Here is a 16,552-nt window from a genome sequence, read left to right as displayed (position 1 = left end):
CTTCATCCACAATGAAACCAACTGCAATTGGAAAGCCAAGAGTTCAGGGCCCACATTATTGATTTAAAAAATGTTATTTAAAGAGTGGTTAAAATTTAATGCTGTCTCTCACCTCAACTCCAAGCTCCTGGCGGGTAAGTCAATATGACAGAGCTCACTGGGGAGGTCCTGCTCATATTGATGTTGTCCTTCTACGAAAGGATAAAGTACATTTTGGACATTTTCATATTGACAAGTCTCTTTGTCGTCTCAGCTTTTGTGTCATTTCATTGTGGCTATGAGCCATAGACATAAGAAAGAATACCAAGCACAAATATTTACGGAGGTCCAGCAGCATGCTCTGCATTCACCATTCTCATAGCACATCACAGTCAGTCACAAAGGTGTAAGGAGTAAGAGGGAAATTATTAACTCCAAATGGAAAAAATCCTGAGCACGAAAGGTTTTTTTTTTTCTGGTATTTGTTAGCAGATAAAACAAGGAGCAAATGAGACATGAGACCTACTTGATGTTGAGGGCTCTTCCTCTAGTTCAGGATGAAGCACATCAACTGGATCTCCATCTGCTGCAGCTCTTCAGTTAACACTTGATCCATCCGAGGATTTCAAGTTGTTTATGCAGCTCCGTGTTCTCTTTTCTGTAATGTTCTGACATCCATGCATTTTCCATATGTCATACTGGGTTAGCCTTTTATGAAAAAGTAACAATTACTTTTCATCTCATTATTATTAATTTTTGTATGCCCCAAGTTTTGCCTCTCATATTTCTATCCACAGTTGAATGAATTTGACATGACTAAAACAGATGATCTTCATCAATCTTCTGTGCTTGAACAGTAAATTCAACTTGTCTTACTGTCATTGTCCAAGACCTCTTACTCCATGCACCAACATAATAGTTCCAGGCATGGCACTGTTTAGAGGACACCCCTATGGCAGCCTTATGCAGAGTACTACTGTTCATTTACATCAAATCTACTCTAACGTTAGCTTTTAGCTGAGCGTGTCACGTAGCTGCAGGATGAAGGAACTAAACCTGATATCTGATCCAAGTGAGTGAAACCTACCCAGAAACACAACATGTTTTTCTTCCAGAGGGAATTAATTCCAGAAGACTGAGGAGTGAATCAGCACACATGCAAAGGGGATACCAGGGAGCCAAGATCTGGATGTGAATGGGGGAACTAAATTATTTGATGCTTTAGGTGTAGCTTAGGGTTATAGTTACACAACTGGGTGAAAAATGCCTGGGAGAAAACCCCGGAGCAAAGGTTAGGTAACATGGACTAGATCACATCCACCAAACTCCTCTAAAACAGCTCTGGAATGATCTGGATGAGAGACAATGGTCCGATAAAGCAGATAGACAAGGTTTTTGGATCTCTAATTCAGTCCTGGCTCTCTTTTATTTAGGAGGGCACATCTCCCTTAAGAAGCCAGACATCTGAGTTGTAGATGTCTGAAGTCAGTAGAGGTAAATCATGCTTCCCCGTGAGTCCTCTGGGGTTAATATCTCTGTGAAAATACACCAACACTGAAAATGCCCAGCACGGAGTTGAGCACAAACTGGACACCAAAGGGAAAGGCAAAAAACAGGCTCATTGGAAGCTAAACCACTGACACCTTACCTAGATTTTGTAGTTCATATTTTATCTTTTCTGGATGATGTTCAAACAAATAGGAAGTTCTGGTAAAGTACAGAGGCTGTTCCCGTCAAGGGCAGTGAGTGGTGCACTGCCACGGGCTGATTTTTAAACCAGATACTCTTCCAGATGCAGGCAAAAGGAAGGTGCCAGATGATAAAGGAAGATGATAAAATACAGAAGATGAAACTTGATCATCCAGGCACACTTTCATCTGGAAATGTCTGAATTTCATTCATTTGGAAATGTCATTCAGGTGTGAATTTAAAGGAAAATTGTATCTACTGGGATAGATGTGACAGAGGAGATTGAAAAGCTGATGGAGAGAAGTTGTTGGTACAAAGAAAAGGAAAGGATCGTATTTCCCTGTGCCTTAAAGTGTTAATTAAGTGAGAAAAAGGAACACTTTCTGCTGTCTACCTGAGAAGAAAGTTTTGGACAAATGGTTCATGTCAGATATTTCTTGTATGTCGCTTGCTTTTCCTATGAGTTCTCTGGCTTGTTGCAAACAGGTGGTTCATGCACTGTTTGAAAGATGGTTTTTTGCTACTTGCTTTTTGGTTTCTGGTAAACATTGGAAATAAAAAAAAAAAAGGATATCTGAGGAAACTAAAGGCACTAGAAGAAATTCTGAGGGAAGGACAAACCAGAGTCTTGTGGTAAAGGTGCTGCACAGGTTAAAACACAATAAATGAAAAAGTGAATGTAGGACAAAAGATCAAATGATAGACAAAAAAGCAAAATGGAAGTTTTTAATGACCAGGAGGCAAAAATCCCTAGGCCTCTTGCTTGTCTGAAGGCCTCAGAGGTCTCACGACTCAAGGTAGGACACAATCTCATTATCTCAAGCACATACTGGACATCATTGCTTCTTTGGATCTGCCATATTTCTGCTTTTTTCCCACTTTGCAATGGTACTTTACAAATGCAGACAAGATGCTCTTCATCATCTTTCATCATTGTCTTTGGTAACTAAATGGCAGCTCCACACCCACTATAACCCCCAGCTCCATCCCAGCACCGCCACCCCAACAGCAGCTGTCAAACTGAACCCAGGTACCTAAAATGAGGTTCCTGGTCAGTAAGCACATCCTTAAAGTGGGCTAATTTTTTATAGCAAAGATATTTATGTTGTGACACCTCGCACACAAAGACAATTTCTGTGACAATTCACAGTTCACAACTGTGTTGCTGAAGGTTGCTCTAGTGTGCAACCAGATATATATTGGTTACCCCTAAAGCCCTGTGAGCTGACCAATGCTCTAGCCATGCCTAGGCAGAACATTAGTAACAAAATCTGCTGACATAAATAGATAGTGATGGGAATATATTTAGACACCAAACGTAAGCATTAACTTCCCTTATTCCACCCAGCTATAAGGGGTTATCATTTGTACCCTGACTTATGTTGACATTCCCCTTATCTGCTTCTCTCATCTGCTTAGGAAGAGAGAATCATCTCCTCTGATGTGACTCTTCCCAGTGAGACCACTATACCTGAGTGAGCCACCTTGTGCTGCTTGCATAGACACTGCAGGGAAGTGGGCACTTTTCAGAGGCAGTTGATCTGTGACCTCCTGTGGACATCTGAGGGCAAAGAAATGCCTGGTCCTATTCATGACTGCCAGAGCCTGAGGGAGGAAGAAGGTCACTTGGAGACAGGAAGCTGCATTTGTTCCAGTGAATTGCATAGATTCTGTCTCTCTCCCTCAGCTTGGACATTTCAGGTTCTCCTTAAGGTCAGAAGCAATATGAGGTGTTCTGGGCTACAAAACCCATAAATTAAGATATACTTGCTCTGCCTACAACAGTAAATCATTTATTAACCTTTAAGAATTTCAAAGAATATGGGGAATATTTCCCAGATAAGCTGGGAAGAAAATACGTGGTTTTAAAAGACACTGTGAAGGGCAGCAATAAAAATCATTGTGCTGATCAAAACATTTCATTTTGGTAATTTCAAGCATTGTTTGATTTTTTACTCAATTTCAGGTGTTTTTGTATTGTTATTGAAAATTAACTTGCATTTCTATGGTCTTTCGTTTAAGACCTGGAGACTATAAGATTTAAATTAGGAATTGTTGCACGTGGAGATTTCAGCCATTTAAAAGCCTCCTTTCTTGAACAAATATATTCTTCTCTAATTGGGAAATTAATCAAAACCAATCCTTTCCAGCAACCTTTTTTGCTTCTGATGAATCAGCATTCCCTGATGAGGAGCCACTTGGAGGAAAATTCTTTCTGAGTTCAAAGGTTTTGCTGCACCTGATTGAATTACCCTTTCTACTCCAGGTAGACCATGGGCTATGCTGAACTGGCGCCTGCAAGCGTTACTGTGGCAGATGTAACCAGAAGCCTTGCAGCAATGGAGGACAGTTTGGTCTGTGTTGGTTTCTGTTAATGTTTAGAGTAGCTCTGGGACATGCACAGATTTTTATTTAAAAAAGGATGATCATTTCCTAGTTTTCAGAGCACATAATGAACAAAGGAGTCTCTTGATTTCTTTGTTGAAAACTAGATATGTGGGAATTAGGGCTGCCAGTATGTAAAGCCTCCTGGTGCCACTACTGTGTTGGCTTTTTAAGTATAATTGTAATTTAAAGGCAATTCTGAAGAGATACTTCCACTCTTTTGGCTGAACCTGCTGTCTCTCCCCTTCCTCTCTTCACATTCACATGTAGTAACAGCAATGTTCTCTGGACACTGCATAAGTGTTGCACCTCACCCAAATCCAAGCTCTGGCACATCTTTGTGTGGTGGATTAAGGTATCAGTGACCAAAAAGGTGGCAGCCAATGAGGCCAGACACTCATGATCCAGCTAAGTCAGGGCATCTATCATTGCTCAAGCACCCTCTGCACCAATATATGCTGAGATGCTGTGTTGTGCCTGACCATTGTGCTGGGCTCCTGCAGCTGCTCTTGTTGGTGAAGAAGAGCCAGAACCCAGAGAGTGATCAGAAACAAGAAATCAAAGGAGGAACTGCTTGAGCTGCTGCAGCCAGAGGGTCTTAAGCAGTTGTAGCAGTGCCATTGAGTAATCTCCAGTGAATCCCACTAGTAGCACTCTTGGCTTTCTTCAAGCAAATGTCATGAAATTTCCTCTATATTCAACCAGGCCTTAAATGTGACTGTCCTCTTTGATCCTGACGCTTGCACAGTATCCAGCAGTAAGGTTTTAAATAACATGCCTCATCTTGCATCAAGATTCTCAGATCTGAGCCTGTATTTCACCATGTGCCAGAGCCCACGCCAGGTCAGTACTGTCTTTTTCTAACAGTAAATTTGTTAACAAGCACATGGAAGGGGCAGATGAAGGGGAGTTCAGCTGATATCAGCAGCCACATCCCTCAGATCCTTTTCCCTGTTTAGGATTAGCATATTCTACTATTGTTCTGAACCTCCAGAATCTTCTTTCCAGTTAATCAGCAATGAGTCCCTCCAGGGCTGGGTAATCACAGGGATAGATCCATGTGACGGAAGCAGAACACAAAAGCCAAGTGTGCAGTCCTTCTTGGTGCTTTAAATTCAGATTCAAATGTAAAATTAATCTCTTGAAAAATATTTACAGGCTCTTGCTGTTTTTTCCCCCATACGTTATCACCACCCGTGAGACCAAAGGTAACCAGTTAGCATCCTTCCTACGTGAGTCAAAGGATGACTGAAATCTAACTAAATTCTGATCTCTGTCACTTGCTGTGTGATACAGCTGAGTGCTGTTGCTCGTGAACCACACAAGGATGCAATTAGTTTAACAGCTCTTTATTATGAATGCAGCAGAACAGAATTAGAACTCAATTTACAAGTCTCCCTTTCAAACCCATTCAGCCGTTAAGCCCGCATCATCTTTCAGTTTTCCAAGGCGTGTAATTGATAAATGATTTCTCCCTGCACACCTCAGCTCCTCATCTTTATTCATGAACCAATTAATCTCCGTAGGACACTGTGATCATTTACATACATGGCCAATGTCACCAACCTCTGTCATTTCATTCTGGAAACAATTTTGCAGCCCATGAAACCACCAGGAGGGGAAAATCTGGACTATGTCCACATTTCTGTAGTTCTGGCATTTCTCCCTCATGCCAGTCCTGAATATAAAAATCAGATGCTACCTGTGCTAGAAAATGGTGAGTTAACCTGAGAGGAAACAGATGTCTCATCCCTGGGTGAGTGCTGTAAAGGCAATTCATTTCAGTTGTGGCTGATAGGTATGAGCAGAGGCTGAGAATACATGTTCACTTTGAGTTTTTGAGTACTCAGTTATGCCAAACTACTTTATTTACTTTTTATCCTACTCTCTTTGCTGTTTAGCTTTCCATAGTCAGCAGAAAGATGTTGCAGTGTATGTGCCATTCTGGGGAGGTGAGGAGGTGTCTGTACCTGTTAAATGCCTGATGAGCTCCATTTCCTGAAAGTCTATTGTCAGCCTCCACCCAAACAACATGCTGTCCAAATGACTTTTCTTATTGCCAGCAGATACTGATTTATTTTCCAGTATTGTAACAAGGAGCACTCGTAAAGCAAGTTTAACTTTGTTAAATGAAGGATATCAAAGGGAGCCACGGGAGCACTTGGGCTAGAGCTGCTGAGCACCTGAGAAAAGTGCTCCAACTGGCACAGAGTACCCTTTGGCTAAGGTGCAAGGGAATGGATGAACACCTGTCCCCCTTTCTCTGTACACAGATATATATGCACATATCAGGAATGCAATTAGCCTTGGAGTAGTCCTGCATTCTTCCTGTCTCTGCCTGCATTAACAGAATTTACTGCTCTTCTCTGCTCTGCTTGCACTTGCTCACATTGCTTGCATGGCATCTGACAGAGGTTTAGAAGAGTGGATCCTTCTTTTGGGCTTTCGGAGGATGCTGGGACCTGTTTGGTAGCTCCCAGGACCTATTTGAAGATGCTGGTGAAGAGAAGCTCTGTGGAGCAAAGCTCCTGCTGCCTTTTGTTCACCCCTCTTGGCTGATGTGGTCCCCCACCGTGGAGACTCACTCTCACCCCGTGCTGACCATCAGCTTGTGCAAGCAGATCCACACTCCAGAGAGACTCATCACTCTCCCAGCAGAACAGCTCTTGTAAATGCATCCCAAATAATAGGCATTTAACTTTTCTTTTTAACTTCTCTTCTGTCCATCCAGGGATGAGGAAGTGGGGAGGTGAGCTTGAAAGCATTGTGTGGCTGCTCCAGCCCAGCATGGTGCTGCCACTGCTCTAGCAGCTGAGGGCATCTGTGCTGAAAGCTTCTGCAGCCTGCATCCAAGGACTATGCTCTGAAAACCTCATGATTCCCGCTTGGGGTGTAATTGCCAAACCTTTAGGGGATCACTGGAGAGAAGGATTTCTGTCACAGTGCTTGGTGCCTCCCTACCCAGAGTTTTTATGAGAAGTGAAAAGTGAAGTGACCTTATGAGAATTTGTTCCTCTACTACGCCCAAAGCCTGAGTGCTCCCAAATAGATGCCACTAGGTCAGCATAGCCTGAACCTGTAGTAGTAGGTTGTTCCCACATATTGTAAAGCCTGGCAAGCCAAGGAGGTTTCTGACAGTACAGATCCCATTAGCAAAGTTTGCACAGTTTGCAACCTTTAAAATGAGTGGAACCTATATTCCTAGAATTTGCTCCCAACAGTAAATTTGCAAAGTTTCTAGAGGTGTTTCACTGTTCTGCAAGGTCTGATAACCACATGGGCAGGATTGCCTCGTTGGTCTGCCCAGTATTGTGACTGAAGCATTATAGAATCATAGAATTGTTTTGCTTGGAAAAGGCTTTTAAGATCATCAAGTCCAAACACTGACTTCACACTGCTAAGCCTACTACTAACCCATGACCCTCCCTGCGGCCATATTTCCCTAATGTAATTTGACAGTGTAATTACATTTGAGATGTAATTTGACAGTGCAGCAAGCAGTGGAGGTAGGGCTGGTGGTGAGGGCCTGCATCCCTCCTCAGAGATCTCTTACTTTTCACTGATGTGGCTGATTGAGTGTTTCACTGGCATTTTACTTAACCATGGAACTGTTTCACTAGCACCCAAGCAGACACAGGTCTTGAGGAGAAGGCATGGAGAGGCTGATGCACTTAAGGCTTATCCACCACCTCTCAGGTAGGCAGGGTGTTCTGCTCCAGGGCTGCAAAACCAAGGGAGGGCATGTTACTGAAGGACTAGTCAGAAGAGATCTCCCCACCTCAGTGACAAGCTGATCCCTGCTCTGAGATGTCTGCTCTGCTTAACTGCAGTGAAGATCCAGGACAGCTTCATAGGCTGCTGAGGTGCCTGGCAGTGGGACATTGCTTTTCTATGTGTGTGAGTCAGAGCAACATGATTGCATGCCAATCACCTGCTAGATTTCCTGAGTAGATGTGTGGGGTTCCTCTCCATGCTTTGTGTGTTTACAGATATTCATTGCTGTATTCATTTAGATCCTTAATACGTGCACTAAATGAGTGCCTGGCCTGAGGGAGTTTAGTACTTCTATGCATGATCAGTTAATTAGCTTTCTGCTCTTTTCACAGGTTTCAGATCTATCATTACCTGTGAGCACATGGCCTGTGGGAATTCTGGCCATTCCTTGCTTTGAACAATTTAGCATGAAACTGTGATAGCAATAGCAGCTTGCACCAGGGAAGCAAATTACGTTTTCTGTAAGACACTGTTGCCTTTAAAAAGTGATCAGGGCACAAGAAGAAAATATGGTGAAATGAAAAACAATAAAAATATACTCTTTTTACTTTGTGAGAACTAAAACTCAGTGCTGTGTGCTGCTTTCAGAGCAGCAAAGGAACCGTCAGAGCAATGACACAGTTTTCCTGGTGGCAGAAGGTAACCACCACCAAGCGGTATTTGACATAAAAAATACAAACAAACTGAGAATACCAGAAGATGTTGATCCTAAGAGTTTGCCCACACTAAGCTGTAGAAAATCCACAGATATCACCTCACCACTACACGGAGCTCCTTTATTTACTGTCTTGCTCAATGAACAGCTTCTTAGGACTGTGGATAAATTTTAGCTGAGGTTGTTCACCATACAGCAGGCCATGAGGCTGCTACTCTCTGTTGCTCATCTTGTCTGTATGCCTGAAAAGTTCTGCACTTAAAGTGGCTGACCAGCCTGAAGACTTTCTAACTGTGTCCAGTTCTGGGCTCCTCAGTTCAAGAGGGACAGAGAACTTCTGGAGAGAGTCCAGTGCAGGGCCACCAAGATGATCACGGGACTGGAACATCTTTCATATGAGGAAAGGCTACAGGAACTGAGGCTGTTTAGTCTGGAGAAGAGGAGACTGAGGGGGGATCTTATTAATATTTGCAAATATCTCAATGGTGGATGTCAGGAGATTGGGACATCCCTTTTTTCTATTGTAGCTAGCAACAGTACATGGGGTAATGGGATGAAGCTGGAACACAAAAAGTTCCATTTAAACATAAGAATAAACTATTTCACTATCAGACTGAGGGAGCCCTGGCACAGGCTGCCCAGGGAGGGTGTGGAGTTTCCTTCTCTGGAGGTTTTCAAGACCCACTAGGACACGTTCCTATGCGACCTGATCTAGGTTGACCTGTGTCCTGGTTTAGCCAGGAGCAGCTTTTGGCTTGGTAACAGGGGGAGCGGGTTGCAGTGAAGACCCTCCCCCGGCTCCTAGGTTCAGACCCACCTCCGGCCCGGCTGGGCCAATCTGGCGCCTCTGCGATCACTATTTAGGGGACGGGAATTTGAAATGCGAGTCGGGAGGTGGAGAGTGATACAAGATGGAGGCCACCACGCGGACCCTTCAGCCAGAGAAGGAGGAAGGAACGAGAAGCAGTAGACCGGAGACCCCTCTGCAAGCCGTGGCGAGAATACAAGCTGTGCCCCTGAAACCTGTGGAGATTCGTGGCAAGACTGAGAGCCACCAACAGCTCCGTGTGGGTGAGCCCGGACGGGCGGGGGACTGTGTGGGGAGATGGCCATGGCCCAGGCCGTGCTGGAGAGCCTGCGCGCCGCAGAGCAGCCCCACACGAGAGGCAGAGAGGAGCTGCAGCCTTTGGAATAAGTGGGCATCGGAGCAGCCCGTGCAAGTCTGCCATGCTTGTGAGTTACCCCACGGACTTGCAGGGAGGACTGGTGTGGAGTTCACCCGTCCTGAGGAGGGACAAACGGCAGAAGCTCTCGGAAACCGACTGACTGAACCCCCCACTGCCTGCCCCCCCGAACCGTTCAGGGGGGGGCAAGGTAAAAACACCGGGATCAGGGCTCTGAACCCGGGAAGAGGGGAGGGGTGGCAAGAAGGTGTTCTTAAAAAGGCTGGTTGGACTCTCCATTGATGTATTACTCTGGGTTGTTTCATTTTGGTTATGTTTTGGTTGATTTTGCATTAAATTATTTTCTGTTTTCTTCCCCAAAACCGAGTAGCCTGGTCTGTTTTGTCCTGAACCTTAAGCGGCAATTAAGCCCTCCCTGCCCTCGAGCAATCCTCAGCCTCTTCGGTACTCGAGGCTAATCGTGGCCTTTGTTCCCTGATGGGCCTAAACCACGACAACCTGCTTCTGCAGGGGTGTTGGACTACATGATCTCTAAAGGTCCCTTCCAACCCTATCATTCTGTAATTATATGATTCTAATTCTTGACAAATCTGTTCTCCAGATGGTGGAGAAGGCTGATAGAAGCAGCAGAAGATGGAGAGCAGGAGAGTCACGTCACCTCTGCACATGGGTTTGCAAGGTGCGAGGCACAAGGATCCATTTCTCCATCAAGCTGAAGGCAGCAGTAGTTGCTGCAGGACTTGGGCTGTCCTTATGCTTTTTGCAGCCATCTGCCAGAAACAGGCTCCAGTTTTCCAAGTGAGAGCCAGACTGAAGCTACTGCTCAGTTAGGCAGCAATGGATATCAATGGATGCCAAGACCTGAAGTTTGTGATCAGGGTCACAGCAGAATTAAGCTGCACTCAGGAGGAGGAGTGATGTCAGGTTGGGATTTTGGTTCAGTTCCATTACTGGAGGAAGTAGACACATGACTTTTATCTGTACAAGAGCACAGTAGCCAGCCATGCTGCTTGGTATCCCACTTCTAAGGCCAGAATAGAGGATTTCTAGCCAGGATAGATGATTTACAAGAAGGTGTAAAAACCTCATCATGCACCTAATTATGCTTTACTATACTGTGGGGGGATATTTCCTTCTGAGTCCATCTGGTGACGGGACCATACCCTGAAGCATGTGGATTGATTGCCCTCATGTTTTTGTTTTTTCCCCTAGTTAGTCTAACTGCTGATGTTTTATTTTTATTCACATGAATGTCTAAGCCTTTTTGAAGCATTGAAAATTATGATTAATTGTGCAATGAAAATCAATAATGGAAGTGCTTACAAAGCCAGCTTGATTTAGGAGTGAAACCCGAAGGCAGCTGCTTTCTCTGAGTGACAGAAAAAAGTTAAAGAAAAGCAACAGCAAAAAATTCCAGAGCCTCTTTTTTTTTAATGATGTTTGTCATGGGTTTAAACCCTTCAGCATCTGATGGCAACTTTATTACAGGCTTATATTACCAGTTTATAAAAGTAAAACAAGTCAATCAAATAAACAGGAATACCCAATTAGAAAGAGGTGCTTTGAAAAGTGAGAATGCATATACTCCTGTAACAGAACACAGTTGTTTCCACACCTTCAAGTCTATGGCAGCTTTATTCTTCAAGGGAGATTACGGAGATGAGGATGAAGATCTGTTAAGGCATTTACTGTAGCATCGCTGCCAAGAGCACTTATCCCCTTTCACAGGCTGACAGATGCTAGTACTTTGCCTAGGGTTAAATATCCCGGGTTTTCTCCATTTCCCAGAGGAGAGCACTTTCAGAGCTCATGCACTCCAGTTTCTAAAGCTCCAGATAGAGTGAGTGCCATCTGGTGGTTAGCTCTCCCTGCTGCACTGTTGCCAAGCCTGGTGCCAGGGCTCCAGCTTGGGGCTCAGAGATGGTGTCCCAAAAAGCACACTGGGGTCAGGGAACTAGCAATGGAGAGAGCAGTAGAGAAGAGTGCCTAGCTTCAGTGTTGGGATGCTGGAGAGGAGGAAAAGCAGCCCCCTTCACAAAACATGCTTCCAAGAGCTGTGTACACTGACTGTCCCCTGTCCAGAGCCTGATCTAGAGGCAGGTTTCAGTCTTCAGGGCCCCTGGAGTCAGGCATCTTGCCTGTGGGAAATGCTTGATGTGTGAAAGCTTCCTCTACCTGCTTGTCTCAGAGGAATCCTCTAAAAATCCTACCCCTGTGCAAAAAACTGAATTGCTAAGGGCTGGTGAATGGGAAATGACTGAAAATCTCTTCTCTCTGGGGAGAGCAAGTGCCTGCATTAATTTGAGATCAAGGGAAAAGCCCCCCACCCCAGTGCTGCTACTGTCTCCTATCCATCACTTGGACAGATATACCCTTCAATGGGTGGAAAACTGTCTGAATGGCTGGGCCCAGAGAGTGGTGGATGGAGTTAAATCCAACTGGCAGCCAGTCACCAGTGGTGTGCCCCAGGGCTCAGTGCTGGGGTCTATTCTGTTTAACGTGTCTATCAATGATCTGGATGAGGGGATCAAATACACGGTCAGTAAGTCTGCAGATAACACCAAGCTGGGTGGAAAGCTCTTCAGAGGGACCTGGACAGGCTGGAGAGATGGGCCAAGGCCAATTGTATGAAGTTCAACAAGGCCAAGTGCTGGGTCCTGCACTTGGACCTCAACAATTCCAGGCAAAGCTACAGACTTGGGAAAGAGTGACTGGAAAGCTGTCTGGCAGAAAAGGACCTGGAAGTGTCAATTGACAGCTGGCTGAACATGAGCCAGCAGTGTGCCCAGGTGGCCAAGGAAGACAATGGCATCCTGGCTTGTATCAAAAATAGTGTGACTAGCAAGACTGGGGACGTGATTGGCCCACAGTACTCAGTGCTGCTGAGTCTGCACCTCAAAAAGTCTGCACCTGCAGTCTCCAGTTGTGGGCCCTTCACTACAAGAAGGATATCAAGGAGCTGGAGCGTGTCCAGAGACAGGCAACAAAGCTGGGGAAGAGTCTGGAGAACGAGTCTTATGAGGGAGCTGGGGAAGTTTAGCCTGTACAATAGGAGACTGAGAGGAGACATGATCACTCTCTGCAGCTACCTGATAGGAGGTTGTAGCGAGGTGGGGGTCAATCTCTTCTCCCAAGTAACAAGTGATAGGACAAGAGGAGATGGCCTCAAGTTGCACCAGGGGAGGTTCATAGAATCATAGAATGGTAGGGTTGGAAGGGACCTTTAGAGACCATCTAGTCCAACCCGCCAGCTCAAGCAGATACACCTACATCAGGTGATCTAGATGGACCTGCTTTAGCAGGGGGGTTGGACTAGATGATCTCTAAAGGTCCCTTCAAACTCCTACCATTCTATGATTCTGTGATTCTATAATTAGGTCACACAGGAATACATCCAGGTGGGTTTTGAATGTCTCCAGAGAAGAGGACACCACAACCTCCCAGGGCAGCCTGTGCCAGGGCTCCCTCACCCTCACAGTGAAATAGTTTTTCCTTATGTGTAAATGGAACTTATTGTGTTCCAGCTTAGCCCTTGTCCTGTCACTAGATACAAAAATATTTAAAAGCCATGTAGATGAGGTGCTGAGGGACATGGTTTAGTGATAGGCTTGGCAGAGTGTGGTTAGTGTTTGGATCTGATGGTCTTAAAGGCCTTTTCCAACTAAAATGTTTCTGTGATTCCATGATCTACTTCAACACAGAATCACAGAATCTTAAGGGTTGGAAGGGACCTCAAAAGATCATCTAGTCCAACCCCTCTGCCAGAGCAGGACCACCTAGAGTAGGTTACACAGGAACTCGTCCAACTGGGTTTTGAATGTCTTCAGAGAAGGAGACTCAGCAACCCATCTGGGCAGCCTGTGCCAGTGCTTTGTCACCCTCACAGTGAAGAAATTCTTCCTTGTATTTCTTTGGAACCTCTTATGTTCCAGCTTGTGCCCATTGCCCCTTGTCCTATCATTGGACATCATTGAGAAGAGCTTGGCTTTCCTTGCATCCATCCTGAGTCTGGGGTGAGGGCATCTCCCTGAGATAGAGAACACAGTGCAGGGCTGTATTCGGGCCCTTTCAGATCTACACTGTTTATTTAGCTGAAAATGGCCCCTGCAGTCTGTGAATATACACACATGCATGCAACACAAACAAAATACATTGTCATCCCACACAAGAGAAGTGCTGTGGTCACAGTTTCTGCCTGCAGTTTCTTCACTCTGGTTTACCTCTGCAGGATTCCAAAGTCAAGTAACATAAGGCAAGAGCAGATCCCTTTTCATTGACACCTCTATAGTATGACAGCAGCAGGTCCTACTCCTGAAAAGAGGAGAAGCAACATAGGGGTCTTAATTTAGTAACTATCCCTTGCTGGGCAATAAGCTGGGGTGACATCTCTGTCACAGCATCTCAGAATCACTATGGTTGGAAAAGACCTTTAAGATCTTTAAGATCCACCCACTAACCTAACACTGCCAGACCCATCACTAAACTAAACCATGCCACTCAGCACCTCATCTATGTGTCTTTTGAACATCTCTAGGGATGCTGACCCAAACACCTCCTGGACAGCCTGTTCCAATGCTTAAGAACCCTCCCGGTGAAAAAGTTCTTCCTGATGTCCAATATAAATCTCCCCTGGTGCAACCTCAGCCCATTTTCTTGTGTTCTGTCATTCAAATACACATAACACCCCAAAGTTCTCTTCCTTTGTCAGCAGCAGGAAATACTGTGACCAGACAGAATGAGTCTTAGGACGCTGTACCTTTCCCATCTTGTATTAAATACAGAGGTTTATGAGAGGAATAGGGCAGCCAGATCTGATCAGAAACAGCATCTGATCATTCATTTGAAAAACAAGTAGCATGTTTTCATTGCAAAATGCATAAAATAGCAAAGTTTATGGGTATATGAGCAAAGGAAGAGGATGAGGGTATTGCACAGACTGGCTGGTGTGGAAGACACATCTCTAGCAAGTCTGCAGCTGTTTTGTTTAAAGCTATCCCAATTTCAGCTATGTGATACACACTTCCCCATTAGCACATGTGTTACTAAAAGCAAAGACTACACATTTGGCTTTCTAGAACATTTTATTTGGAGAGGCTTCTCACATCACTGAATACTGGTTCATTGTTAAGGCAATTCTGAAGGGTCCGGAGGGGAAAGGGAGAGAGGGAACTGAGATTGTGTCAACGGGATTGCATTAAGGCAAAACTCCCTCCTTCTGCATTTCACCACAGTAAAATCCATATAAAGGCCAGAACAGTAAATAACTCATGCCAAGGAAGAGATTCAGTGCAAATATATCCCACTGACTATCTGTAGAGAGGGTTAGGTCCTCGACTGCGACAAATTGACGGTGCCTTGTTAGCCACAAAGCTATGCGGATTTAGCTCTGTTGAGGAACCCAGCCTGGGTTCAGGGAAGCATTTCACTATGTGTTTCATATGCAAGCACAGATTTAAATGGTCTCTTGAATTAGGGCCACAGCCCTTTGAGTGCAAGTCTGTGAAGTTAACAGAGGTTAATCTTTATTCACTACATAAATATATAATTCTGCGTCCCTTTGGTTCTCTTCTTATCATATTGCTACTAACTGAGTACATCCCCTTAGCTTCTTTAATATGGTTTTCATTTCTACCATGCTTTGCAATCCTCTTATGTTTTAAGTGTATTATGACATAAAGATGTATTATCCCTTGGAAAGCATTTATTGCAAAGGCTGCAGAGTTTGGGTGTTCCTGGAGGGCTAAGTTATATGGGATGTTTTTCCAGTGAGTATTAATATGCGCTGTGAGTAATGCCACTGACAGCAGAGGCATGTTTTGCAGGGAAGAATACTGCTCAGTTCACATACCAAACATGTTGCAGACCCCAAACATTTCTCTCTTTCCACAAGAATTTCTTAATTCCAAAAAGAGTCACTAATACTTGCATTGGCTTGGGGAAACCTCTTTTGTTATCCCAGCTGCAAACTGAAGGAAAGTATGGCAGAAATGCTACCAAAAGCATGAAGACAATTGCAGGCAGAAGCAGTATATAACATTTTGTAATCCTAAAAGCTATCTTTAACTCCCAAGAGAGAGGTCTCCAGGTGATCTCTGACACAAAACCTTGGCATCCAGTGGGCCATATTGAAACTTATGAAAGGTTTATCTCTAGCAAAGTGGAAAATAAGGCAAAGAAATTGAGCACATATTACTGTTCAAAACAACGTTTCCTCGATACATGTGGATACACAACTTTTGTATGATCTGGAACAGTGTATAACATTCATGCCTTGAAAGCATGAGCACCCTGCATATTTCCTGATACAGAGAACAGCATCCAGTTTGAGGGAATCAAAAGGGTGAATACCAGGCATCAGTACAAGTCTTTTGTGCTTTAAACTTTCTTCATGCCTTTTCCCATAAGGCAAGCAAACACTGTCATAACCATTTTGGGTTTTACTTCAACCAGGTCTTCTGGAAGGGCATAGACTCTTGCTCCAATTTTTCTTGCCATAGAGATGGCGTATCTGCATTGTAGGGGTGAGAAAGAAAAACAAACAAACATACAAACAAATTAGCACAGTAGCATTAATTTCCCCTTTGTAAAGAAGTTTTTTACATGATCAATACCGTACTGGGTTGAGAACTTTCTTACAGATTCATCAAAATTGAACTTTTCCATACGAATGTATGAGATAGGTTCATAGAGAACTAAATTTCTAGTAAGAGGTAGAGTGTAATCCCTGATGGTTAAAACACTGATGACCTGCAGCAAGGGAGACTGCAGGTCAAACCCCAATATGAAATGTTTAGTCTTCCATCCCCTGAAAGATTCTCCTCACAACCAGCTATTCTGGTCTTGCTCCCCCCAAGTCTCTGGGACTTGGTCTTTGCACATAAATTCA

At 44.3% G+C, this 16,552-nt stretch overlaps 1 protein-coding gene across 1 annotated transcript in view; it reads right to left on the bottom strand.

The window, feature by feature from the left end:
- Window positions 1–14,728: 14,728 nt before the first annotated feature.
- The window catches only part of LCP1 (lymphocyte cytosolic protein 1), a 32,292-nt gene continuing 30,468 nt past the window's right edge, over window positions 14,729–16,552 (bottom strand). Inside the window, exon 16 of the mRNA XM_062020475.1 lies at window positions 14,729–16,174. Coding sequence (XP_061876459.1) covers window positions 16,042–16,174 — 133 coding nt within the window. The 3' untranslated portion in view covers window positions 14,729–16,041. The remainder of the gene's footprint in view (window positions 16,175–16,552) is intronic.

The sequence above is a fragment of the Colius striatus genome, chromosome 1 (genome assembly GCF_028858725.1).
Source record: "Colius striatus isolate bColStr4 chromosome 1, bColStr4.1.hap1, whole genome shotgun sequence".
Lineage (NCBI taxonomy): Eukaryota > Metazoa > Chordata > Aves > Coliiformes > Coliidae > Colius > Colius striatus.
The sequence above is the reverse complement of the archived record's forward strand: the minus strand, read 5'-3'. Positions and strand labels throughout refer to the sequence as shown.